The 24,977-nt window shown below is 46.6% G+C and overlaps 3 protein-coding genes across 12 annotated transcripts in view; 2 read left to right on the top strand and 1 right to left on the bottom strand.

The window, feature by feature from the left end:
- Positions 1–1,948: 1,948 nt before the first annotated feature.
- On the top strand, positions 1,949–14,111 carry LOC3291985 (ETV5-related protein Ets96B). 2 transcript variants are annotated; one of them, XM_061659773.1, is made up of 5 exons: positions 1,949–2,348; positions 5,414–6,035; positions 6,108–6,341; positions 9,230–9,373; positions 12,889–14,111. In XM_061659773.1, the coding sequence occupies exons 1-5, from the start codon at positions 2,295–2,297 to the stop codon at positions 13,887–13,889; spliced, it is 2,055 nt and encodes a 684-aa protein (XP_061515757.1). In that variant the 5' UTR covers positions 1,949–2,294; the 3' UTR covers positions 13,890–14,111. The 2 variants fall into 2 exon arrangements, with proteins under 2 accessions (XP_061515757.1, XP_061515756.1); XM_061659772.1 differs by having other exon boundaries at positions 5,411–6,035.
- Positions 14,112–16,045: 1,934 nt separating this feature from the next.
- On the bottom strand, positions 16,046–17,854 carry LOC1271398 (putative E3 ubiquitin-protein ligase UBR7). 4 transcript variants are annotated; one of them, XM_061657504.1, is made up of 3 exons: positions 17,666–17,854; positions 17,407–17,566; positions 16,046–17,326 (listed from the first exon to the last, which is right to left on the bottom strand). In XM_061657504.1, the coding sequence occupies exons 2-3, from the start codon at positions 17,542–17,544 to the stop codon at positions 16,184–16,186; spliced, it is 1,281 nt and encodes a 426-aa protein (XP_061513488.1). In that variant the 5' UTR covers positions 17,545–17,566; positions 17,666–17,854; the 3' UTR covers positions 16,046–16,183. The 4 variants fall into 4 exon arrangements, with proteins under 4 accessions (XP_061513488.1, XP_061513487.1, XP_061513486.1 ...); XM_061657503.1 differs by having other exon boundaries at positions 17,407–17,560; XM_061657502.1 differs by having other exon boundaries at positions 17,650–17,853.
- A 934-nt stretch (positions 17,855–18,788) lies between these two features.
- The window catches only part of LOC1271399 (E3 ubiquitin-protein ligase Ufd4), a 29,127-nt gene continuing 22,938 nt past the window's right edge, over positions 18,789–24,977 (top strand). For 3 of the 6 annotated variants that reach the window (XM_061662186.1, XM_061662184.1, XM_061662179.1), the window contains exons 1-2: positions 18,789–19,143; positions 23,585–24,381. The gene's annotated coding sequence lies outside the window, so the exon portion shown is untranslated. Of the gene's footprint in view, positions 19,144–23,382; positions 23,404–23,584; positions 24,382–24,977 lie in introns of those variants that run through there. The other 3 variants (XM_061662180.1, XM_061662187.1, XM_061662181.1) reach the window with 3 other exon arrangements.

The following is a 24,977-nucleotide window of genomic DNA, read 5'->3' as shown; positions in this document are numbered from 1 at the left end:
TTTATATAAAACAATATTCAAGCTTGAATTAATTTTTAACAATTTAAAGATATAAGAAGGCAAGACGATTGTAAAAAAACAGAATAAATAAAGCAATAAATTATTCATAGTCGAACTATTGGTGTAGGTGCAATTAGTAGTAATGGAGCGTTCAATACCACACTTACCATCCAAGGTCGTCATTTCGGTTCACACTTGCCAATCTCAACGAAACAATCCGAACAACCTCTTCCCGGAAGGCACACCCAAATTAGAAACGGAGCAAGATGACCATGAAACCCTCCAAACAACATACCTCCTACTGTTCGAAATTGAGTTTTGTGGCTTATATTACCATCTACCTTCTCTCTCTCTCTCACACACACACACTCTCCAAAGAGACAGCATCTCGAACAGATCGATAGTACAAAATCGTCACTGACCCATGAACGCCACGAGCACATAAATTTAGATCACCGACCTCAATTATTCACAAACGAGGAGCCCACAGCCACACATCATCAGCTCAACTGCGGCCCTCTGCATAGTGTATGAGGTTAATTTCATAGAAGCTCGCTTAAAATCATTACATAAAAATTATCACCCGTTCTAAGCTGGTGACATAATGGTAATAAAAATTAATATCACACAATGGCTGGTGAAGCATGTGAGTTTGAGTCGGAAGAGGGAAGCATATATGCAAAGCAAAACAGCAGAAAAACTTTCCTTCAAACCCATTTTCCAACTAAAGCGGATGAAAAATTCTCCGAGCAAAAAACAACAACATTTGCACGAACTGCCAGTAAACCGCTCAACCACTTATTCCAACATTGGACATGAGTGTACGTGTATGTGTGGGTGTATGACTCGGTGTGGTCAGTTTGATGGTGACCTCTATATCCTTACTTCCCTACTAGAGGGAGCCAGAGCGGTAGAAACAAAATGGGATAATGAAACGGGGCTCGCTAACCTAACACAACCCTAGCACCTGGTGGAAAGGTAAATAATATAATAGCTCACGGTTTACGCGTTAATATTTGATGCATCAAATTGGTATGAATTTTGCTGCTTTTTAATGGTAAATTATTTAAACACTTTACGCTCATTTGCAAACCCCTTGCTCACCAGCACGCAACCGTTCGTTGCTGTAGTTGAGTGTACTTAGAGCAACATGGCTTGTAAAGGATGCTGGTTTTGTTCTAAAATATCTAGTTTGTTTGTTTGATTGTTGGGAAATGTGCAAAAGAATAGTGGTTGAACTAAAAACTATAGAGCAACATGGCTGATTTTGTAAATTGATACTCATTCCTTTATATTAAAGCTGTTTTGTTTGATTTGCTACTCAGATTGCATATTTTCAGGCAAAATTTAAACCTGCCACCAACGCAGTGCCCAACGCAATACGCCAAAAAGTTATGCAATGCTGCTCACAAAACATTCCTTTTGCGTTACATTGTTAACAGTTTGTTTGTCTCTTTTAACGCACGGGACTGTTAAACATACTGCGTAACCATCAGCATTACCACAATCACACTATTGTGCTGTTGCTCAGCCAACAATTCGCCAACAGCTACACTGACGAGAAGCCAAAATTTGCTCAGCCACTCCGAGACCCGAGCCTCGGTTCCTTTACGGTACGAGAGCGGCCCAGGTTGAACGCCATGGTAGGTGGACCTTACGCCCAAAACGGTTGCGCAAGCAACATTTGCCCGACTCTCATCCCGATAGCTCGCGCGTTAGCTGCTAGAACCGCCCACTTTTCCCCGGGACGCACTTGACTGCTTGGTTACGCGTACTGCCAGTTCACCTGCTCGCACGCAGGCTCGTACGGGGGTGCTGAACGCTTCTTCCTTATCATACACCCGTGCTAGATGTGGAAAAATTTGCATAACCTGCAGGTTCTGCTCACTGGCAAGCATGGCGTTGTTCAGCAGTTTATCGCTCGTAGTATTTCATCGCATACCGTTGAGTGGATCGGTAGTTTGGTTAGGGATTGGTGCTGATGAAGCATTAATGTGCTACATTAAATTGATGTGCCGTGAGTAGATAGCCGCAATGGAATGCCATGTTTTTGAGTAGTAAAAAACAGCAAAAAGTGTTTTAAAAAATACTAAAAATCGTAAAAGTGTCCTGTAAAGTATGTTAAACAATTCCTAGTGATGTTAAACTTGTGAGAGTGAAGTTTTACGTTGCTTGAATATTTATAGTGCAAGAGAAAACAATCTGGTACACTCCATTCATGGCAAAAGTAAGACCTCTGTGAGTGTGATACAAACCCCCAGAAAAGAAGTGTTTTTATTAGCATCGAGGAGATCATGAACGCATTAGCGCAAAGTATTAGTCCAATACAATCGACGATTGGCCGCTTGGTAAGTGGTTAAAGTTGTTCTTTAAGCTTTAAGCGTTTTAAAGTGTTTTGTAAATTAACACCTACAATAAAATGATCACAAAACAGTCCAAAAGCTCTAGAGCCTCAATTCACTTTCGTACAAACTCCAGCGGAAGTGGGGAACGTTTGCCTCTAATGGCGTGCCATCCATCACGTGAATATGTCTCATTCGTGCTGCCAATTTTCAGGATGTCCTTGCACACACACACACATGCTTATGGCCCGACAGCAGCACCTGCATATGGCGAAATGGCACACCTTTGCCATGTAGACAAAATGTTGCAAAGTTATCGATTTTCAGACCCGGCCAACTCTTTTCAGGCCCCTTCGTGTTATGCTACGTGTCTCCGTCCTTACTCCGAGATATACAGACATACATACACGTAAACACACACACGCACACTCCAAACGCTGATTCCTTCCGGTTTGACGAATTGAAAGTCGATGAACGAGCATTCGTAATGATATCGACCAGATATGTATTCGCGTCGGTTTTTCATTTCAATCTCCAGCGTTCCTTGCTTGAAGGCCAAAGAGGCTGGCAGCTTTAAGTGATGTTGTGATGACATCTTTACTGAGTGTAGATCAGAACAGATACCAATTGGCTGTCGTTTATTTTATGAGCTTTTGTCAGATTATATTTTTAATTATATTTTTATTTTATTGTATTTCTATATTTTAAAGGTTTAGACAATTTTATTAAGCAATAACTGTTACGGTAATGTTTAAAAGCAATTCATGATCAGTTTTTGGGATCGTTATCTCTGAGAATAATTCGAGAGCATGCCGTCGGTCCGATATCGATGCCCTCGAGAAAATCCTTCTCTACATGACGCTAGTTTAAATGATTTTGGAACCTCATTTGCTTGTATATATCATCTTAAATCTAATTCTTAAAATTTCATACATCAAATACACAACTATCTTCTTTACAAGGCATTTTGTTTTTTTTATGAAAAAGTAGTTCCAAATGGCGTTGATCCCATGTCGCAATACGCCTAAAGATATGCAAGAATTATGTTGGAGTTATTGGTACATTGCCATAAAACATACATTCGGGCGCTGTAGATTAGTCAAAATTGCATATTGTTTTATTTGAGCGATTTGTTAAAAACCTTTTGATGTTTAACTTGTACTCCTAAAAATATATATTTCAAAATGTGACAACTTTAAGCATTGTTTGAAGTTTTAAAGAAAATTTTTGATTTTTATTCATATTTTGAGCGTAAAAGTTGATTACATTTCGTATATCTTTAGCAAGAAATTGAGTACATTATGTTTAAAATGCTGATCGATAATCAACCAATGTTTTGCTATTTGCATTCAGAAATTACAGCAAACAATGTTGCAATATTTCATGGAAAATCTTCTTCATGTACTAATGCCATTGTATTTTGCAAACATTTAAACTTGCAGTCTCATTCGCGTGAAGCAAAATTTCAAAAGGAATAATGGTAAAGAGGCACTAAATCATAAATAGGATGCTTCCACAGCAAAATAGAGCTCAATATTAGTTTATTTTCTGATTACAATCTATTTTATAGGAAACAATTATCAACACTTGCCACATTCCGTAGCAAACCAACATCCTGTTGCAGTAGTACCGCATAGCTTCATAGTTGGTGCAACTACACCCTGACACTAAAACTAATTGCATTTCCTCCAAGAAAGCCATCTAGATCGGCTTGCCGGTTTTAGTTTCGCTATAAAACGGCAAAAAAGCTAGGGGAAAAAACTAGCAAAACGAAACAAATTCCATTCGAATGATTGCAACCACCTGGATTGCAAAGGCGTTAAAAATCGCTCATCACCAGCGGAGTCGCAACATCCGCAGAAGTTGGATCCGGAAGCAAAAACAATCTCGCGCCGGATATCGCAATCTCGCGCGGCGCGGAAAGCCTGCGACTGGGAAATTCTATTTTCAATTTACGCCTCGTTGCGATTTCTTTTGCGTTTCGCGACACCCGCCCGCTAGGGCGTCACTAGTGTCTTACGTTCCCGAGGGGCAATTCACACACTTCAAGTCCTTTCTCTTACCAGTGCATCAAGTTGACTTCATGGCGAGCACTATTGAATCAATCGAAAGCCAATTACTTAATGAGTGTCCGAACGGGGACCCCGATCATCATTATCGAGGTGACGTACGTAAGCGACACCATACAACACGTGTGTTTGAGCGTGTATGTGTTTGTCAGTCTGTCTGCAAAGGGCCAGGACGCCCCATGTTAACACCTCAACGAAACACAATTGTCTTAAGGTGTGTGTGTGTGTGCGTGTGTGTCTATGTTACAAAAGGGCAACCCCCAAACGCCCTGCCTGACAACGGCTACCAACGTGTCAACGTCATTGTTTGCACATTCCACTCCAGCCCGGGGGATGTCTCCATCAGATAATCAACTTTTCATGAACGCGGGGACTTGTGGTTGAGCGCTGGGTCGTCCTTTTCATTCTCCAAGCCTAGTAAATAGATCGGTTAACACAATTGAACTTCGAGCAATGTCATCGAGCAAATATTTGATTAACCTAATGTTCATTGCCATTAGAACCGCGATTTAGTACGCCCATCGTACGGCTTTATCGTTGCTTGCTGCTTTGCCGTTTTCCTCTACCTTTAACACTGTCAATCCGGGACCGCCCGTAGGGAAGAACACAAGCGGTTACGGTGCATCCCGTGGTGCTGGTGTAATGGTAAAAGTTTGTAATAACAGCAAGTAGAGCTATTTCGTCTCTCCACGGCCAGGGAGAAACAAAAAATAGTATTTATAATGAATTATTATGTAGTCTACCTGATCGAGCTAAAAGCCCGAAACACGTCACTCAACATAAACATAGAAAAAAAAACAGCTCTGACATAATTTCAACAAATGATAGGACAGCGCTACAAAGACTACAACCGCCTCACGCCCTTTTAGCACAAGCTGGCAGCTGGATGAATAGATTTTGATAAATGATAACCTTGATTGAACTGTTTGACTACATCTTCTTTTCTTTTGCCCGTGTTTCCCTCCCCTGTTTTTTCCACGACTGCATTACGCCGCACAGCAGGACAGCCTCGAGACGGGCGCGTCCTCGTCCTCGACCACGAGCGGCAGCAACAGCAGCAGCAGCAACACTGCCGCAAGACAGCTCGGGACAGCCTCAACCTCGACCACGGCCGCACTGATTCTCTCTGTCAGCGGGGGTGACAACCGTGCCGGCACGGGTGGCAGTAGCAGTGCCACCACCAGCACGACCCTCGTCCTCGGCACAACAACCGTCGGCGAGTCGCAGCACACGGCGGGCCACGACTTCCTGTCCACCTCGCTGGCGTCACCGGTCGCCTCATCCGTAGCGGCCAATTATCTACTCCACCACTCGCACCACCTGCATCATCACCACCAGCAACAGCAGCAGCTCGATCATGGGTCGCTTCATACGCAACAGCAGCAGCACAATCTGGACAGTCGTGGCGCATCAGCAACGGTCAGCGATGGCAACTCCACCACATCGTCCCACACGCTCAATGGCAAGCAGCAGCAGCAGCACCAACCTCACCCGCGCAATGGAAGTAGCAGTGGACAGGCTCTCTCCAACTCCCCCGAACCAGCGGGCACACTTGCCCTGGCGCATGTGAATGCTTTCCACACGGCTTCCAACTCCTCCTCGACGGCGTCCGGTCTCACGAACGGTAAAGGACACTGCAGGACACTCTCTCCACTGGTTAATTTAATTGTTCAACCCCTTTCGCTACACTTTCTAGATTTCTATCCCGACTATCGGATCAGTTCCGGGTATCGGCACCACCACCATCACCACCATCACCATCATCACCATCCGCATCATGGGGCGCACTCACGCGATCTGAGCGCTTCGCCGCCGCCCATTACCACCGGCCATCTGCCCTGGACACCGGCCACGGCAGCGGTGGCAGTGGCCGCCGCCGGGACCTTCATCCAGGAGGGCTGTGACAGTTACGGGTTGCGCCACGAGCACGGTAGGTAGAAAGGTCGTTTGGACGCGCTCGGGAAACGCCGAGAAAGTTAATAATGTTGCTCGTATTTTAGAGCAAATTATTTACAATACGGCTCGGTCCGGAGTATGTTTGGCCTATTTTTTATTGACTTTTGGAAGTGAAAGATACAAACAGAGAGAGAGAGAGAGAGAGAGAGAGAGAGAGGGAAAGAGTAGAGCCTCAAATATTGACATTTTCATCCCAGCGCGCAGCCATGGATCCGCGGCCAGTTACAATATCGAAGGAACGCAACGGATCGCCACGCGTGTACGGCCGGCTGCGCAATGCAAATAGAGTTGCATCCCTTTCGTACCATCCTCCAATGGCCAACGTCCTCCTCTTGGGTAGGCCTTCAGGGCGTCGTCTACTGGTTCGGTGCGAGGTCTACACCATCGAGAAGATTCTCATACATTTTATTGGAAAATAAATTCAATTAACAGTACAACAGTCAAACAACGCTGGTGTAGTGTGGGCCACGAGCTGGCTGCCGCATCGTTGCGAACTCCTGCTCCAGGCTATGAGCATATTAAATCGACGTATGCTTACGGTTGGTGAAGTTATTTTAAGCTTAATAGCAAATAAAACTATTGTTGATAAAGGATACGCTCGATGGAGGGTGAATTGGTGGAACGTTTGGTTGGGATCGATTTGTGGAGGTGTTCGATTCTATGCGATACAAAAACAATCGGCTTTTTGTGTTCATTTCAAAGTGGTTCATTGAACAATATTTAAAACCACCATGTTTTGTGGGATAGTGTAGTTGGCAATTATACTTACTGGCAAATACTACAAAAGTGACGTTTGGTATGCTTTTCACACATTAAATTTGGAAAAAGATTGTAAGCGCCTGAAAGTATGCAAATTCTTATTTATTTATTATTATAATTTATTTTAAGAATATACTTCACAAAGGTTGTGGAATAGCTACAAATAGTAAACTGAAACCGATCTCGTGGTACAGTCGTCAACTAGTACGACTTAACAACATGCCCGTCATGGGTTCAAGCCCCAAGTGGACCGTGCCGTCATACGTAGGACTGACTATCCTGATATGGGTCACTGTAATCCATGAGTCACTGAAAGCCAAGCCCACAAGTGGGTACAGGCAGGCATTGACCACCAACGGTTCTTCTTCTTCTTTGGCACAACAACCGCTGTCGGTCAAGCCTGTACCCACTTGTGAGGTGAGCTAGGCTTTTAGTGACTTATTGTTACCATAGCAGGATAGTCAGTCCTACGTCCCCATACGTCACGGTCTATTCGGGGCTTGAACCCAAGACGCCAACGGTTTTTAAGTCAAAAGAAGAAGAAGAATTAGTAAACTGAAAGCGTTGTTAGTTAATTAACTAATACTCAATTGATACCTGGAATCTACTTTTCCATATTGCATACCTTTGGGCGCTTCACATTCCTTCACATATTCGCTCCGCTTTAATTTCATATGAGTTCTTTCGGTATTACTGTAACCATCCTGGATAGTCAGTCATTTCGTACAGCTGTGTATGGTATGGCTTTACATTATACCCGTCCCAGATTTGTGTCTCATGTGAGCTGAACCTCTTGTATGCGATATGAACTATCTCCACTATGAAAAATCTATGAAATGATCACAAGAGAAAGCGTCGAACCTGCAACAATTACGGTTTGTGTAACAAAAGTAAACAAAAAACAATAAGATAACTGTGTGTAAGTGTGAGAAGAATGTTTTAATAAGCTGATTGCATAAATCTAGACGATAAACTTAAAACATACGCCTCTATTTATGTAAAAATACGGTTACGGTATTCCTAAAATGTTAAAAAAGAACATATTATAAGACCTCATGAGAAGACAACTTGTGTGAGCACATTTTGCAATGCGTAAGACATCTTTTATAAGCCCATTGCATAACGCTAGGCGCAAACTTCTAACATACGCCAAAAATTATGCAATGCGTAAGGCAAATGCCCGTTAGTGGTCTTACTATTTCTAAGTGTATGTTTTCAACAGCCGTTTAACATTCTATACAGTAAAAAAATGACAAAGTAAATAGTTGTATGCTCTTTGAAGCATCTTTCCGGCACTCAAAAAACATCAAGCAAACTCTGCAAGAGTTTCGCTGCATGACACCGCCGAACAATGAGGTTTTTCCCACATTAAACCGATCTGCACGACCTTTCACCAGCAGACCCAGTCAAAAGTCCCAGCGAAGATGGTAGTACCCCAACTCACCCGCTCCCAACTGTTGACGTTTGTGTTGTAAGATGAAAAAGAAGAAAAAAACTTAACAGTTTTCCGCGCTAGCGCGCTTGCCTCCCCCGGAATGGGTCGTCGTTTGCCGAACAACAGTTGACTTTTTCTTCGACGCAACAAGATAATCAAAGACTAAATTACACAAAGAACTTTAATATTCCGGCACAGCGGGCGGGCCTCCGTTTTCGGTGCGCTCTCCGGGTAGTGTGCACGGGGCGGTTTGGCGGTTGGCAGCATTCTAACCCCGAACGAATAGGACAGGGCGCATGTATGTGCCGCGCTGTAAGTGTGTCATCTGTTCACCTTTTAATGGCTTTCAGTGTGTGTCCTGTCTTTGTCCCGGTTGCTCTTTGGCCGTCATCATAAGCGATTTGGAATCATTCTCTCTTTCTCTCTCTCTCTCTCTCTCGCTCAAACGCTCTTTCCCAAATAACAAAAACCGCCTCCGCCAAATGGAAACGGAAGTTCAATCTCGAAGCAAATTGTTGGCCATCTTCGTCTTGAAAGAGACTGTGTGTGTGTGCATATACACTTTTCGTTCATCTTTTATTATCATTTTTCTTTCTTTCCATTCCTGGTATCACCTGGCCCTGGTCTCTTGGTCATCCGACTTCCCACTGCCCTCCCCATGGATGCAGGGACAAAAAACATACGCAACGAGCGCTCGGCGTTTTTCGATTTCGCGACCACCCCTGCCACCGCACATCCGGCTGCCACGGCCGCCGCCTACTGCTACCGGCTTTCCACACCACCGCAGCTAGTCAAGCGGGAACCGAGCGATGGTAAGTAAGAGACACACACACATCGTCTTAAAAGCGTGTCGTCCAGCCCCCTTTGTAAAGGGCCTTGGTCGCGCAACGGCAAGGATAAGAAAAACGCGACCCGCCAGAACGGAAATGTAACCAAAATTGACTACCAAATTGGTTTGCGAATGAAAATCAACTCATCGACATCGCTTTCGCGGTAAATTTTCGCGAAAAAAGTATCACCATTTTCCCACACTATTTACCCTGTGTCCCCTCGGGCACAATCAACAGATGAATAATCGCGAATCAAAATTGCCACATAATTTAATTTCTACACTGCGAGCACTCTCTTCCCTCTTTCTTAGACTAACGCAAGGAAAAAAGGAAGCATAAAAAAGGGGACACGGGAAACAAGAGTCGTTCAAGAGTCTTGTAAGACCAGAGGGGTGAAATTTCATACACATACACACACTCTTCACTAGTGAGACACTTGACTTTGGATGGATTTTGGGGTGTGGGAAGGATAAACAACCCCCGCGAATCGGTGACAAATATGTTTGGTGCAAGTGTGACATCTTCCTCTTAATCCACCTGGCAGGCACAAAAAATCCCACAACGGAAGCATAAAAATCCCGAAACATCCCACCCAAAACCAGGCGTTGGAATGTGTAAAACATCGTCACACACTTCGATCTCAATGAAGGTGTGTGTGTGTGTGTGTGTATTGTTAATGGTTCATTCAGCCTGAGCACATGGTTTTCGGTACAAATTGGATTTCGTTTTGGCGCGGTGCTCTTTAGCGCGACACGGTTCTTTTGCGCGACATGCAAAACTTTTCGCGACATCAGACGACATCAGGGTGGGTTGTAGAATTTATAAAACGAGAGAGAGATAGAGAGAGAGAGAGAGAGAGAGAGAAAGGAAAAAACTGAACCCAGAAATGGTAATTTTTTATTTTGCTTTCCGTCGGCACACTCGAACAGATTGTGGAAAGCGCGGAATTGTGAATATTAATATTCATTGCCGATCGTGTGTCAATGCTGTGAAGCTGGTGCTATTAGAAAGGTGGGATAGCTTTTCAGCTTCGCGTGGGTTTTTTTTCGTTTTTTTGCTATGTTTGTTTGTGGTGAAAGGTGAAAAAGAAACGCGTTGCGATCCGCGATATTGGTTGAAGGAAAATCTAATTTGGAGTGAGTGAAAAAAACTCTTACCAGCGCGTTGGTGTGGGCAAGCTAGAGAGCGCTCTTTAATTCGCATCCATGGTGCGGTTTTTTTGCTTTTTTAAATTAATCTGATTGACTTTCCCGATTAGTGGTTATTGAAAGGCAACAATCGTATTTGCATATCGGTAAGAGTGCCGCTAAACAATCGGTGAAAGAGGAAAAGGCGCTCTATTGAGTGCTATTGTTTGGGTTTGTGCCAGCAATAGATAATAAAGCTTATCTAGAGCCTGAATTTAAAATTTCTTTTGACAATATAGGTGAATTTTGAGGTGGGCGGGGGTTTTCTATCAGGAACTGATTGTGCTTGACAATAAGTTATTTGGTATCAATGCCGAGCCTTCATGTAAGAAATAAGGCTCACAAACCCATGCATTGGACTTTACTCTTGATTTGCAACGCCTAAAGTTATGCATTGCTTTCAATGAAATTAATCTTTTGCTTGTCTTGTCACTAGTTATTTATTTATTCTTGATTTAGTATTAGAAATGTTTCATTAAATGAATTTTAAACGATTGATTCCATAACTAACTACTTAAATTGTCTTTTTTCATGGTTTATAAAGCAAAGAAAATATAACGTAAATTAAAATTACATACATTTAGGCGCTTAGCAACTTCCTACGAGTGTATTTTTCCTTTTATCCTTATTATTGGTGAGAGTTTTGTGAAGCTATTTAATTCAAAGATAAGCAAACTGTACTTGTATCTGTTGCTCGGTATAGATAGAGATTAATTTTATATAACTTTGCCATGGCTTTGTTCCGAACGTGTATTAAATAAAGTCAAAAGATGATTACATTTATTTACAATTTTGTGTTATTGTTTATTTTACAATTCATTAGTTGTTCGGTTAATTTTGTCAGTAAAATTGAGCCTTTGCCCTCATGATGTGCGTACCCTTTATCGAGGAATTGTTGTGTACAGCGTAACGACCAACTTTACCTGCTTCTACCAAAAAGTATCAGCATTACGAACCATTTATTATTCATAATTTTACATTAAACCTTTCCCCTCGCAACCGTTTGCCCTTCTACCACCATCACACCTCTCTCTCTCTCTCTCTCTCTCGTGCAATCCCCGCGGGTTGGCGAAAAAGGGGTGATACCGCCGTACGCGTGGCCAAACATTTCATTAGCATTAGCACCCTTCACCCAGCTCGTATCAGTGACTTTCCCGTCACGCTCAAGTCTTTGCTGGTTGGGAAATTTATCCCTTTCGGGAAAACAACCCGTCCTCCCTGCTGCTTCCCCTGCTGCTCACTCCCAGGAGCGCAAAAGCGAGTGAAGCATAAAATAACACCATACCCTTGGTTTGTGTGTGTGCGTTGGTGTTCCGTCGAGTTCCCTGGACCCAAATTCCCGTCCAACGGAGCGCCCACTCGCACACCGCTTATGAGCCACTTGTTTACGCAACAAAAACACATTTAATCGTGTGATCTGGGGGAGGACCACCGCGCAACCTCTACACAACTGGTACAAGGGCCCTCCGGACACCTCGTCACTATCGAAAGGGTAACAAAAGGGTAAGGCGCTGTCGGTTGAAAGGCAGGGGAGGAATGAAAACAATGCCAAGCGATTAAATTTGCAACAGGCCCCGTATGGCACAAGGCTACTCCCCCGTTCTTTGGTAAAAGCATGTAAAATTCCCGCTAATGGGCGGCAGGGGAGATGAATCGCCACAAAACGAGCAGCTAATTGTTTGTCTACATAATTGATATAAATGAAATGAAGCTTCTAATTGAAGTCACTACCACCTTCCTTCTCCGCGGACGACCCAGCTCCCATCGCTTCCACGTTGAATCCAAACCAGTTCCACGTTGAAGTCACCAGTTCACCCATCCATTTCAGATTTCACAAATCTTCCCAGTTCGAGATAAAGAATGCTGGACCGAATTCCTCGCATTGGCTTTTTTACGGCTTAAAACCCCTGTCCATCCACCGTTGAATATTGCATCAGCACCATCAGCATGATGGCAGTGGCTAAAGAGGGCTAACAGCCGGAGTAATCCCGACGGAATTCTGGCATTCGGCACCATTTTACCTGTGCAGCGCGAGGCGAAAATCCGATTACCGACAGGTTGGCGCATGTACAGCCCGTCCGAAACACAGGGCACTGGGTGCTCCAAAAAGCACTCCTGCCTTTTCTATTAGCGATATTAAAAATGCATTGCCCAACTGCCAGCAGCTCGTCTCTGGAAGCATTTCTGACGAAAGATCCTTGCATTAAAGCGTGCGGAGAAGCGTTACCTTGGTTACTTGGATTGAATATCTTGCTACACAAGCTCATCTAGTGTTCTCTCTCTCTCTCTCTTTTCCCGTTTTCGTTACAGTATCAGCGGCCGCGGCTTGGCACTCCTACTCGGAGCGTATGTTTTCCGACCCCCTGTACACCTCGCTCAAGCTACAGCAGAGCCAGCAGTCTTCCCCGCCCCAGCTCGTCCCACAACACTCCATCTTTCCCGACTCGACCTCCCATCTGGCGTCGGCCGCCGTGGCCGCAGCATCACTGGAACATCACCATCAGCACTCCCTCACGATCGGCGGTGGCCACCACGGTGTACCGCAGGGTGACATTTCCCATGCAACGGATCCGTTTCACCATCAAACGACCTTACCCGGCGGCACTGGTGGCGGTGGTGGACCTTACCCGTACCGTCAACCCTCCGATATTGTCACATCCAGTGAAACGGATTACTGTACCGGTGCCGGCGGTGGTGGTGGTGGTGGTGCGTCCGCTTCCATCGCGAGCATTACCACCACGACCAACCCATCACCACTGGGCGCACTGCAACCCGCCAATGGAACGCTCCATCAACGGCGAGGATCGCTGCAGCTGTGGCAATTTCTGGTCGCCCTGCTCGACGAGCCCGCATCCAGCGCGGGCTGTATCGCGTGGACGGGTCGGGGCATGGAGTTTAAGCTGGTCGAACCGGAGGAGGTCGCACGGCGCTGGGGCATCCAGAAGAACCGACCCGCCATGAACTACGACAAGCTGTCGAGGAGTCTGCGCTACTACTACGAGAAGGGCATCATGCAGAAGGTGGCCGGCGAGCGGTACGTGTACAAGTTTGTGTGCGACCCGGAGGCACTGTTCAACATGGCGTACGGGACATCCGGTGGGCAGACGGCTGTTTCGTGTGGCGGTGGCACTACGGGAATGGATGGTCCGTTGTCACACGCGCCTCATCACGGTGGGACGTCGTCTTCACCTAGCTGCGGCGGTCATAATGCGACCGGTGGGGGTCAGTTGGTTGGCGGCGATGGGACGGATGAGGTCGATAGGCACGCATACTTCAACGGGAGCTCGAGCGGGTACAACCAAAGCGGCTGAAACGAAACACGGTGGTGCTATTGGTCGGTTTGTGGTGGCGCTTAAACTATGAACAGAATCACATACGTACATATGATGTTTGCTCAACGAGGGTGGAAGGTAGGCCACTGGAAGTGAGGCACTCAAAGACGGGGATCTTGCTAGTCACCCCGATCCCCGGGCGTGAGTCTGTTTTACTGAATGAAAAGCAATAAAGAGTATTTAACTGAACACTGGTTCATGGAAGACCTTACTTACATCTCGCTTCTTGCATTAAAATATGAAACAAAGTACAGATTAAAAGATTGGAAAGATACTGAGCCGGAGAAACATACTAAAGGCGGGATTAGGATCAGAGCTTCTCGATGTGACATGGCCCGGTCAACAATAATTCTCCAGGATGCACGGTTCTTGGCTCCAGCTAATATACCCATCCATGTAGACACCCGATCTCTCACGGCCAAGCTACACGTACCGGACGACATCGGACGATGCCATAAATCCGTTAACGCCAACTGTCAAATCCCATACAAAACGGCCCGCTGTGATCCGACACGGCCCGGCCCGACGCGAATCTCTTGTCTGCGGTCCTACGTTTTATGGCATCGTCCGATGTCGTCCGGTACGTGTAGCTTGGCCGTGACAGGCCGTCGATCTTCGATCTACACCTGATCCAGCCATCGAGTTCGCTGTCGATCGAGCCATCGAGTCATCGTGTCATCGAGTTCGCGAACCCTTGCGTCTTATGGTGATCGCTGTCGAACACCTTCTTGGTGGGGTATGAGTCCGGCATCCTCATGACATGCCCCAGCCATCGTATCCTGCCAGCCTTCGTCACCGTCAGGGTGCTTGGTTCACCGTACAGCTCAGCAAGCTCGCGCTTTTACTGACAGCTTTTACTGACGTATCCATCGCTCAAACACGCCTATAGCATTTGTATCCTCCGCTCGGATGGTCTCCTGGACCATGTCCTAAATATAACAAGAGTCCTGCTCTTGTCCATAAAGAATCAATGTGCAATATATTTCCCATTTCGTGCGGACTCGAAGTCATCTGGATCTCAGCAGCCGGTGAAGCCCATAGTATGGATTTCTCTGCTGCTGTCGTTGTCCCAAGTAACGACCGTCTCGAGATAGCAGAACTCCTTTACTACCTCGAGATTGTCGCCGTCAACTAATACACTGCTTCCCAGATGGTCTTCTGAGTCTCCGGCAAGCAGGTACTTCGTCGCATTGATTCTCAATCCAATATTTGATGCTTTGCGTTTGAGTCGAGTGTACGCATCACACACCTTCGCTGTGTTCCTGCCGATGATATCGATGTCATCCGCGAAGCTAAGAAATTGGAAATATCGGTAGAGGATCGTGCCACGGATGTCGTTGGCTAGGGTCAGAGATGTTGAATCTAGAATGTTTCTCTGTACCTCAGAAAGTCTAGAATTAACTCATAGGCCAACATTGAAGCAAATTTCTGAAATAGATGCAGGGACACATAGGAATAAGACTCGAACAGTTTGATCCGTCCAATTTCTTGGCTTCGCAGATGACTTGGCTTCGATGTGGTGGAGGAGTTCCACTATCTTGGGACGTTTGTAACTTCAGAAAACGATATCCGCAGCGATGTCCGGGGACGCATTGCACAGGGAAGTCGTGCATACTACCACTCTCACCATGTTCTAAGAAGCTGAAGACTTAGAGACCCTACAATATATCATATGTATCTCGAAATATATCTCGAAAACTAATTCTCCTGAAAGTCCGCTATAGCAGTGCTCCCCAACCTTTTTTGACTCGCGGACCCCTTGGGTTTGAAAATACCTTTGCCACGGGCCACTTGCAATGAGGACGTACATTTTGTAGATTTAGCTCAAAGTTTGTGAACAAAAATATGACTACGTCTGTTAAAGCCACGGACCACAGGTTGGAGAGCACTGCGCTATAGTCTTACAATGTTCATGATTGCTCTTCACATCCGGTTCAACTTTTCAGAATATCAAATCGCCCCCTTGGCCCCCTTGAGATCGAACTGAACCTAGACCACAAGATCGTACCTACCACAAGACCGTAATACCTTATGACCGGATCTAGTAAAGAACATTGAAGATGAGGCCGTGCAGCATACTCAATCTCCTATTTCCATAACATTCAGCTCCTTACAGCAGACAATACTTCCTCAGATTAGTAGTACAAAGTAAGAACTGTTTTTATTTAAATATATAGACCATACGCTGGCGAGGAGTAAAGTAAGTAAGTTCAATAATACATTACGAGATACATTTTTCTTGCTTTTGTTCGTTTGTGGGAATGTGTCTTGACTTAGCGACAGAAGTACGGCGGCGGGCCGCTACTGCCCGACTCACGGCGCTCCTTATTGAGCTTGGCAAAGAACTCGTTAATATCGTCACGCGTCACGACCTGCTGGTTCGTAACAAACTGGTCCAGAAACTCGCGCAACCTGCTCGTCATGCGATTGTACTCCGTCAGCATATCGACCTGCGTGACCCGATCCAGCTGGCCCAACATCTGCATGCCCTGCTCGTAGGCCGAACCGTTCGAGCCGTGCTTCTGCTTACCGACGTCCTCGTAATACTTCACCGTGTCCTGCTCGTCCAGCAGATACTCGACGCCATGCTTCTTGTACAGCTCGACGCATGCCTTACACTGGCACAGATACTTGCGCCATCCTTCGACCCAGAACGCTGCACCCTTCTTGTAAGCTTTCTCTCCATCCGCCACCACCACAGGTTTGGTGCAGATGTCCAGCGAAACTGCTGGTTCTTCCTTTTGCTTCTGTGGCTCCTCCCCTGCCGGTGCTTTCGAATCATCCAGCCGACGTTGCTTTGGTTCGCTCGGTCCGGCTGTGTCCTGTTCTGCGTCATCATCATCAGCAGCGGCGTCAGCTGTAGCGGTAGCAGCAGCGGTCGTTACATTCGATTCGTCCAACCCAGTCACATCCACCTGCACCGTATCGTCGAGCGTCGTTTTGTTCGGGTCTTCAATTTTGCCCACATAATTCTGCAAAAACGGATTCGCTTCCATGCACCCACCACACACCATCTCCCCGTAGTCCTTCGAGCTCTTTGGCTCGTCCAAGTCGAGGTGCCGCATGTGGTACCAATCCTCGCACACCACGCACTGGACCATTTCGTCCTGCACGTCATCGTCCGGATCCGGGTACGGCCGGTGGCAGACGCAGTACAGGCCGGAGAAGTTTTGATCGTACCGGTTCCGGTCGTTCGCTTCCTCCTTGCGCGGTTCCAGCTTGCACTTCACCTCCGGCATGCGCGGCCCACCGCAATCGCACCGAAAGTGACGCTTCGTGTACAACTCCAGCAGCTCGTGATTGTCGTGGCACTGCAGCGAGCAGGCCAAACAGATGCCGCTGCGCTTCGACTCGATACCCCGCGCTTCCGGGACGCAGGTCAAACAGGCGTACAGTGCTTGCCGGCCAACGTATCCCTGTGGGAGAGAGAGACAAAGAGAGCGAGCGTTACACTTTTCCCACGGGGCCAACTATTTACGCATTCCACTCCACCTACCTTCGTGTAGGTGCAATTCTTTTCGTCCGACCCACCCAACACGGCACGCGATGTTTCTTCCAGCTCTTCCTGCTCCTGCAAAATGTCCGGCATCGTCACGTAGGACGTATCCTGGTCTTGTTCCGCCTTTTGTTCCATCTTGTAGTTAGCCCAGCTGTTCCTGGGGGTGTGAGAAAAAAAATCGTTGCAGTCAATTAGCAAGCTTCCATCTTGTGGACTACATCGTAGAAGAAAAAAACATACCAGAACACTTCCTAACCTTTACAAAATAAATAGCACTAATCGCACGAGTTTTAGCGAGCTGTTTTACACGAAATTTAAAGCATTCCACGCTCAATGGTGCGAACGAAATTTTAGGCAAAACAGTTTATCCAGACAAAGATTCCGCGAAATTGAGATGCACAAGCGCCAAACAAAATTGTTGCCTGACAGCTGTCAAACTGGCCGGTCTAGCTGTTTGCAGAATCGAACGCATTGACCAAGATAAACACATTGCGTCAAATCCCGCAGGAAAAAATCGGTTTTTGCGAGCTCGTCAACGCTCCAAAACGGAGCGATTTTCCCTCGCTTGCGAGCGTTATTGTAAGTCGTTGCGTGGGTTTATGAGGGTTCAAATGGCCACCAAAAGGCTCGAGTTGGTGTGCGATTGTGTTGGTGGCAAAAAAAAAATACACTTTTAACGGTGCTCTTATTGATGAATTTATTTTGCGCCAGTTCTGTCGAGGCCATTCGCGTGTGATGCCGTTACGAAGCTATATCAAACAAGCGTGGGTGTTGACGGAATTCGAATAGGTAAACAAAAGTGAACATGTTTCATACATGATCAACATATATGATGTTTTAAAAGGCAATATAGGTTCCAGATTTCTTACCGTACCAATCGAACTCCTCACAATTAGCTTGACAGTTAGAATCGTATGCGGCGTCCAACGAAATATTTTTTTTTATTCCGTCGTACAACGAAATCGCAAGTCCGACAGTATCTGTCAAATCGCATATAAATTTCGTCCGATAAAATCGCATCTGATGAGCGTTGCTACGGGCCTACATTGTCACCAACACAACGAAAGGCATATGGACCAAGGATAATGTATTTAGAAGGTTGATTTTTATCGCTTTTGCTGGGCGACATTGTGGGAGACATCTGTCGCTCTCTGCATACAAATTTCATTACCCCGCACCAGCCCTCCCCGATTTTTATACCGGAGCCCCCGGAACAGTTATGTCAAATCGAGAAATGTCATTTTGCTCTGAGCAATTTCACATTGTCATTTTAAAACACCTTGATATGTACAAAGGTGAACGAAGCGTTCGAGCGAGATGCAGCGATATTCGAACGTCAAAAACCCCTCGCCATGTTGTACGGGTAGCCGCGACAGAAAATCTGCTTCATAATTCCTTTCCGCTCCCAAAAGTGGGAGGCACGTCGTAGCTCGGCGGAAGAACACCCCGTTCAGTTCCAATTCACACACAAACGCGTTGGCACACGCACACACTGGGTTCGTCCGAAGCAGCGTTTTTCTGCTGCCCAAGCTGCTGCGTTTCATCAGAAGAAACAAAAAAGTGGCAGAAAAGCAGTAGTCGAACCAACCAGTGTCGCGTACCACCACCCCGCCCGTAGTACCCACTCTCTCGTTATACAGCGCGCGCGCGTGTGTTTGTGTGTGTGTGCTCTGGAATCACAAAGGTGCGAATTAAAAAAAAAGCAATCGAAACCTCGGAATCGTAAAGGGAAAGGTAATCTTCGATTTTGCTCGATGGTTGGTGCTACTGCTACAGTTGGTCGGTGTGTTCGGGGTGGGACGGAGAAAGAGGGCAGTGCGGTATGAAAAAAAGGGAATGGTACACACACAGTCCGCCCGTGTAGGGTACGGGTGCGTGTGTATGTGTGAAAAGCTTGCATAATTTCCCGATCTGCTGCTGCTGCCGTGTGCCCCCCTTCTGTGTGTGTGTGTGTGTGTGTGTGTGTGTGTGTGTGTGTGTGTGTGTGTGTGTGTGAGAGTGTGTGGTTGTTCCCTGTTTGAACATGTCTAAGCAGGATCTAATTTTATCACCCCCTTTTTCTGCGTCGAAAATCGAAGCAAACTCTTTTTGTAAGGGAGCGATGGTGGCGGCAGATCTCAAGGCACTTGGCGCTTGGCACACGTTCGTTTTGTGTGTGTGTGTGTGTGTGTGTGTGCAAAGAGAAAGAAGATCAGGTTTTGAATCCATCATCGGTGATAGACAGAGAACGATCGAGTGGAGGAGGAGGAGGAGTGGGGAAAAAGGGCGCTGATTAGATGGGTGTTATGTATAGCAAGAGTTTAGCTTACACATACACAATAACACGCAGAGCAACCGAGCGCAAATTTGCTGTCGAGTTTTTATTTTTCTCACCTTCACCGAAATGGTTATCGCTGCGCACGTCAAACAAAATCGGTGAAGAGAAATGTCAGCAGCAGCAGCAGCAGAGCCCTTTCCGCTTGTCTCCATGGTTGTGTGGTTGGGATGGAGGAAAACGGCCATGAAGGGGGGAGAGACACACCATGGGAGCGAAAAGGTATCAAAGTGTGCGCGCAACCCATAGCGACGGAGCAGGCCGTAATGGTCGGGTGTGTGTGCATTCGTTATCTCTTTACCTTTGAATCTTTTCTCCACGATTGTGCGTGTGTGTGTATGCATTTAAAAATCCATAAAACCCCGAGTGAGTTATAGTACGTTCGGAACTGCGGAAAATTTTAATAACGTCCGCGATATATCGCGAGCAAATAGCACTTTTGTCCCAGTTTTACTGCAACGTGCTGCTGCTGTATCGGGTTTTCTGCGCAAATGCTACGCAAGAAGGAGAGCGCGGCGCCGTTCTCAGTGGTGTTGTGTTTTGCTGTTTTTCACTGAGTCATTGTTGTCGAAACACACGCGTTTGTGAGTGTGTGCGTGTGTGTTGTGTGTGCAAAACAGATCTTCCATTTGTACAGCTGTAGCTCAGCAGCAACAGCAGTACCCAAGATTCCACGGGGCCACTCTGCCGTCAAAATGGCGAAAAATCACCAGGCAGGCAGGCAACGGTGTGTGCGATAAACAACAAAAAAAAAACAACATGTGTGTGTTGTTGCCCAAAGCCCACCACCTCTGCTGCAAAAATAGCCCCACAAAAAAGGGCGAAACGCACACAGAGTTGAAAGATTGGCACTGAGCTTTCTCTCTCACACATTCTTTTTCTCTCTCTTTGGTGTATCTGCCCCGCTGGGGTATCAGGTGGTGCATTGGTGGCGGATTGTTTGTTCGTAAACAGTTGCTTTTCACGACTGTCGCTTCCCGTCCTGCTTGTTGGACGTGATTTGACACACAATAGACGACGGATCGATTTTCTGTCCAGGGCGAACACACTCGCACGCGCGCCACTCTCTTTACATTGGAGTGGACATTAATGGAAAAATCGATGGAGCGTTTTTTTGTTTGCCTCTTCTCATGGCCATCTAAGATCGCAGGAGAAATTCGGATATGCTGGGGATCCCTTTTGTCCAGTAAGACTGGGTTTCCGAGAGGACCTGGAACCCACTTTCTGCTCCCGTTGTCTATATTCTGTCCATTTTATTATACCTTTTCACGTACCAGTATCATTTCCAATTTAAGGTGAACCGAAAAAAATCAATGCTCGTACCAAAACGATGAGGATGCCATGGCAACGGATGCAGCGGAACAAGCGCCACACAATGAGACACTGTAAAAAAACGAAAAATGCAAATAACGCTTGGAGCTAACGCCAAATTCGCACGCCAAATGTGATGAAACGTTGCACGTTTGTGACGAAATAATGATGTGTTTTTTTATCATCTCTCTCTCTCGCTGACTCAGATGTCATTCACAGTGGTACACACACACATGCACAGCAGGCGGCGGCGATAACGCAAGAAGAAGTTTCAAAACATTGCGTGTGCTGGAAACAACGTGGCGCGGCTTCCGTCAAGCCGTCACAGCCGTGCGCAATACGCTTTTCACTTGCAAAATCAATGTACCGTGTGGCACGCCAAATGGGAACACAATATTCGTTTTCTGTCCGATCGTGGTGGTGGTGGTGGTGGGTCCTCCGAGCAAGTTACCGTATCCCGCCCGAGGGGAGAGGCCAATTTGTCCAAACCCAAACCAATCGAAGAAGATGGCGGTGGGGAAGAGGGGGTAGTGTAAGGCTTTAGTCCCCGCGTTATAACGCGCACACGAGAGTTACGGTTTCGCGAAAGTTAAGCGGTGGCGAATGCCCCCTTTCATCGCCGACCGGAGATGGACGGGGAGGGAATTAATAAACCTCGCGCCGAGCCGCCACTCCGCTGGCCACTTCCGGTTCGGTTGCCGTGTGTGCGTGTGTGTGCACACGCTGTAAGCCGTTAGAGCCCACCTTTTTCCACCTTTTAATCCACCATTTCCCCCCACATAGGTGGCCGCCCGAAGAAGAAGAAGCGGGTGGCGCGATTACTGCGCGCTGCTGTTACATGCCCCGAAGGCTTTAGCGAGCACCAACCACCACCACCGCGTTAGAGAGGAAAAATACATTTGCTCAAATTGCGTAACGTCGCTGGCTTCAACTGCCACCGCGCCACCAATCACGGTCGCAATTTATGGCCGCACACAATGCAATTATATTTCACGAACCTTCATTTCGCTCATTTGGCACACACACACACACAGGGGCACCACCACACTCAGCCACCAGCCCGCCGTTGATTTGGTTTTCGATTATTAGCGGGGGCCGCGCGGGGCCACACTGTCAATTTTTTGGTCGGCGGCGCGCTCGAAAGCGCCCGAAAATTGGAAATGCGAAGGAAAGGCGGTGTCTCGCGGCGGCGGCGGTGTTGGCTGCTGCATTGTGTATTGTTTGGTTGCTGTGTGCGAGCGAACGGGTTGTGAAGAAGAAAAAAAATGAAAGTTAACCTTTTGGCCACTGCAGTTTGGTGAAGCGAGTAGCCTCCTTAACATACGATGCTGTCTAATATTATTATGAAGGGCACGATTTATAATCGAAATGCATCAACTGTTGATCAACCAGCGTCTGAAATATTGATCACAGTTTACCTGAATAGATTATGCTTCAAGGCTTATTTGCATAAAACTCTTGCTTGTCTATTGCGACGAAGAAGAAAAAGCAGCATAACTCAATGCGAGATGATGGCGCCAATATAATTCAAACACAGCAAGAACAACGGCAACCGACGAGCATCAGCATCATTCAGTTCATCGGTGTTTTTCTTCCAACCCCCCCTCCCCCCTCACCGTGTCCATTCTGACCTACTTTTGTGCGCCACGCTCTTCTTCACAAGATATGGTACAAGCTGCGCCAAACACAAATCCAATCTCAGGGAAGAAGAAAGAGAGCAGCCGCTCAGGTACTCTAACCAGCATCATTACACCACTTGCCATTGTTTGCGTCCGCTTCTCGCCTGCCAGCATCTCGTTCGTCTTTAATTGATTGTTGTCTGGGGCAAAAAAAAAGCAAAAATCCTAACCAACCCCGACCCCCCAACAAACTTCACACAGTCCGCTGTGTTTACAAGACAGAAGCGACAAAAATAAACACACTATCTCTCACACGAACATACATACAAACATCCCATCAAGCCCCCCCCCCCCCTCAGTAGTGGGTGTGGGTGGGTGTCTATTGTATATGCTGCTAGAGCACACACGCCCCGGAGGACAGTGGACAGAAAGCATTAGAGCATCAAACATCACGCACTTCTTCCCTCGGGGTGAAAAAAAAACAACTAACAAACGTGTGTGTCAAGTGGTCGCGCAAAAACTCGCGCAAAAAAAACAGTACCAGCGCGTATGATGCTCCCGTGCGCGATCACATCGAAGCAGGCTATTTTGGGACGATCCTGCCCAAAAAACTAAGAACGATATGCAGGCACACCACCCAACAGCATCAGTTATTACACACGGCGAGCGGTTGTGTTTTCTCATGGTGGAAATCTGTTTTTTCGTGTGACAGTTTGCGTACTGAACGGCTGTCGTCAAACCCAATTTAAAGTACGAATTTACAGAGTCGTCAATCTCTCGTGGGTTTTAAAGGGGGATAAGTAGCAGTGGGGGGGGGGGGGGGGGGAATGAAGTAATTAGCAGAATTTTGCCCAACTGTTTTTGTGTTGTTTTCCTTTACGTTAACTACGCTTTTTACTAATTTTGATGTATTTTTCTTTGCCCATTTTAGCTTTGGATTGGAAAACAACACCCCATCATCGTTTGCAGGCGGAGAGAGCAAACAGCAATTTGTAACCACATCTTGAAACACATTCGCCTTCTTGATCATCATTAGATTGGCACACACGCTGGCAGGCAGACTGGCAAGAAAACGAAGCAGCCGCCGCTTGTGCGTGTGTGTGTGTGTGTTGGATGGAGTGCTAGTTTCATGTTTTTGGATCACTGAAAAGAAGAAAACAAACCGTGTGCCTCTATTTGGAAAAGCGTAGTGCTGCAGCGCACTGGATATAGAACCGTGCAAGTGAGTGAGTGTGTGTGTGTGGGTGCTGGTTTTGCGCAAGTGTTTGTGAGGCCGAAAAAACACGGTGCAAAACACTTTATAGAGTGGAAATTTAGTGAAAATCATCCTCCCCACAGCTGGAAATTGGATGTAAAACGGAAGTATCAAAAGCAGTTCATTTAGCCGAAAAACAAGTTAATCCCTTCCCCCCACTTTAAGAAAGGGTGTGTGCACTGGTTTTGCGAAGAAATCGGTCTCATATGCCCCATCGTCGACAATGGCATAAAACGGGGGCAAAACAACAAACAAAAAATCAACGAGTGCGTGAAGAAGTGGCCGAGCGCGGTCGGGTGTATGGTGAACCGTTGGCAGGCGTCGTGTAGCAAACGGGTAATCAAAACCATCGAAAAAGAGCCCTTCCTCCCCCCCTTCCGATCAGTAGAAAGAACGAAGACACGAAGATCGTCGTTTGAAGGATTCGCCGCTGCTGTGTGCAGCAAAACAAAGGCGCACACACTGCGTGAAAGGTAAGTTTGTACAGTTTACACTTAAATTAATGTTACTTTTTTAATACTTTACTTTAAGAAACGATCGGACAAACGGCGTTGCCAATATGCACATGCACACGGAAGGTGGTATGGTTTTGGAAGTATGGATTAAAGCGATCGAGTCACGAACGAGGTGACAGCATGTTGGTGTGCGCAACTTTCGCGCTTTGTCTCGGTGCACACCGCGCGCACGCGGTAATAATTTAGCTCGATCAAAGTCGCGTGTGTCTGTGTGTCTGTCTGTATTGCCACCTATTAAACACATTTTAATGGTGGCCCTATGGCCGCGCTGTGAGAGATTGTTACTTATGCCAGAATCACGCAGCCGCGCATGCACTGCATCGACGCCGTGTGCGCGCGCGGAGGGGCAAAGAATAAATAAATATAAAGCGCAATCATCGCACAACCGCACGATGCACCTCCCCCCCCCCCCCCCCCCCCTCTGCCTCAAGGCAGGTCGGTTTGAGAGCAAGGCGTTTGGGGAGTAGCGGGCGTTTGCTTGCATGCAAAGCACAGTTTCTTAACGGTGATGCTAATGCGCGGGACTCAAAGTCGAGCGGAGAATCAAAACCAGA

The sequence above is a fragment of the Anopheles gambiae genome, chromosome 3 (assembly GCF_943734735.2).
Source record: "Anopheles gambiae chromosome 3, idAnoGambNW_F1_1, whole genome shotgun sequence".
Classification (NCBI taxonomy): domain Eukaryota; kingdom Metazoa; phylum Arthropoda; class Insecta; order Diptera; family Culicidae; genus Anopheles; species Anopheles gambiae.
This window is presented reverse-complemented; position numbering and strand designations above follow the sequence as displayed.

What these genes read in the sequence shown, in the direction of transcription:
- LOC1271398 (XM_061657504.1), bottom strand. Translation starts at nt 17,544, where the DNA reads ATGGAACAAAAGGCGGAACAAGACCAGGATACGTCCTACGTGACGATG. An exon ending in AGAATTGCACCTACACGAAG is followed by an intron (nt 17,327 to 17,406) that starts GTAGGTGGAGTG and finishes TCTCTCCCACAG; the next exon opens with GGATACGTTGGCCGGCAAGC.
- LOC3291985 (XM_061659772.1), top strand. Translation starts at nt 2,295, where the DNA reads ATGAACGCATTAGCGCAAAGTATTAGTCCAATACAATCGACGATTGGC. An exon ending in GGCGTCCGGTCTCACGAACG is followed by an intron (nt 6,036 to 6,107) that starts GTAAAGGACACT and finishes TACACTTTCTAG; the next exon opens with ATTTCTATCCCGACTATCGG. An exon ending in CGGGTTGCGCCACGAGCACG is followed by an intron (nt 6,342 to 9,229) that starts GTAGGTAGAAAG and finishes CCATGGATGCAG; the next exon opens with GGACAAAAAACATACGCAAC.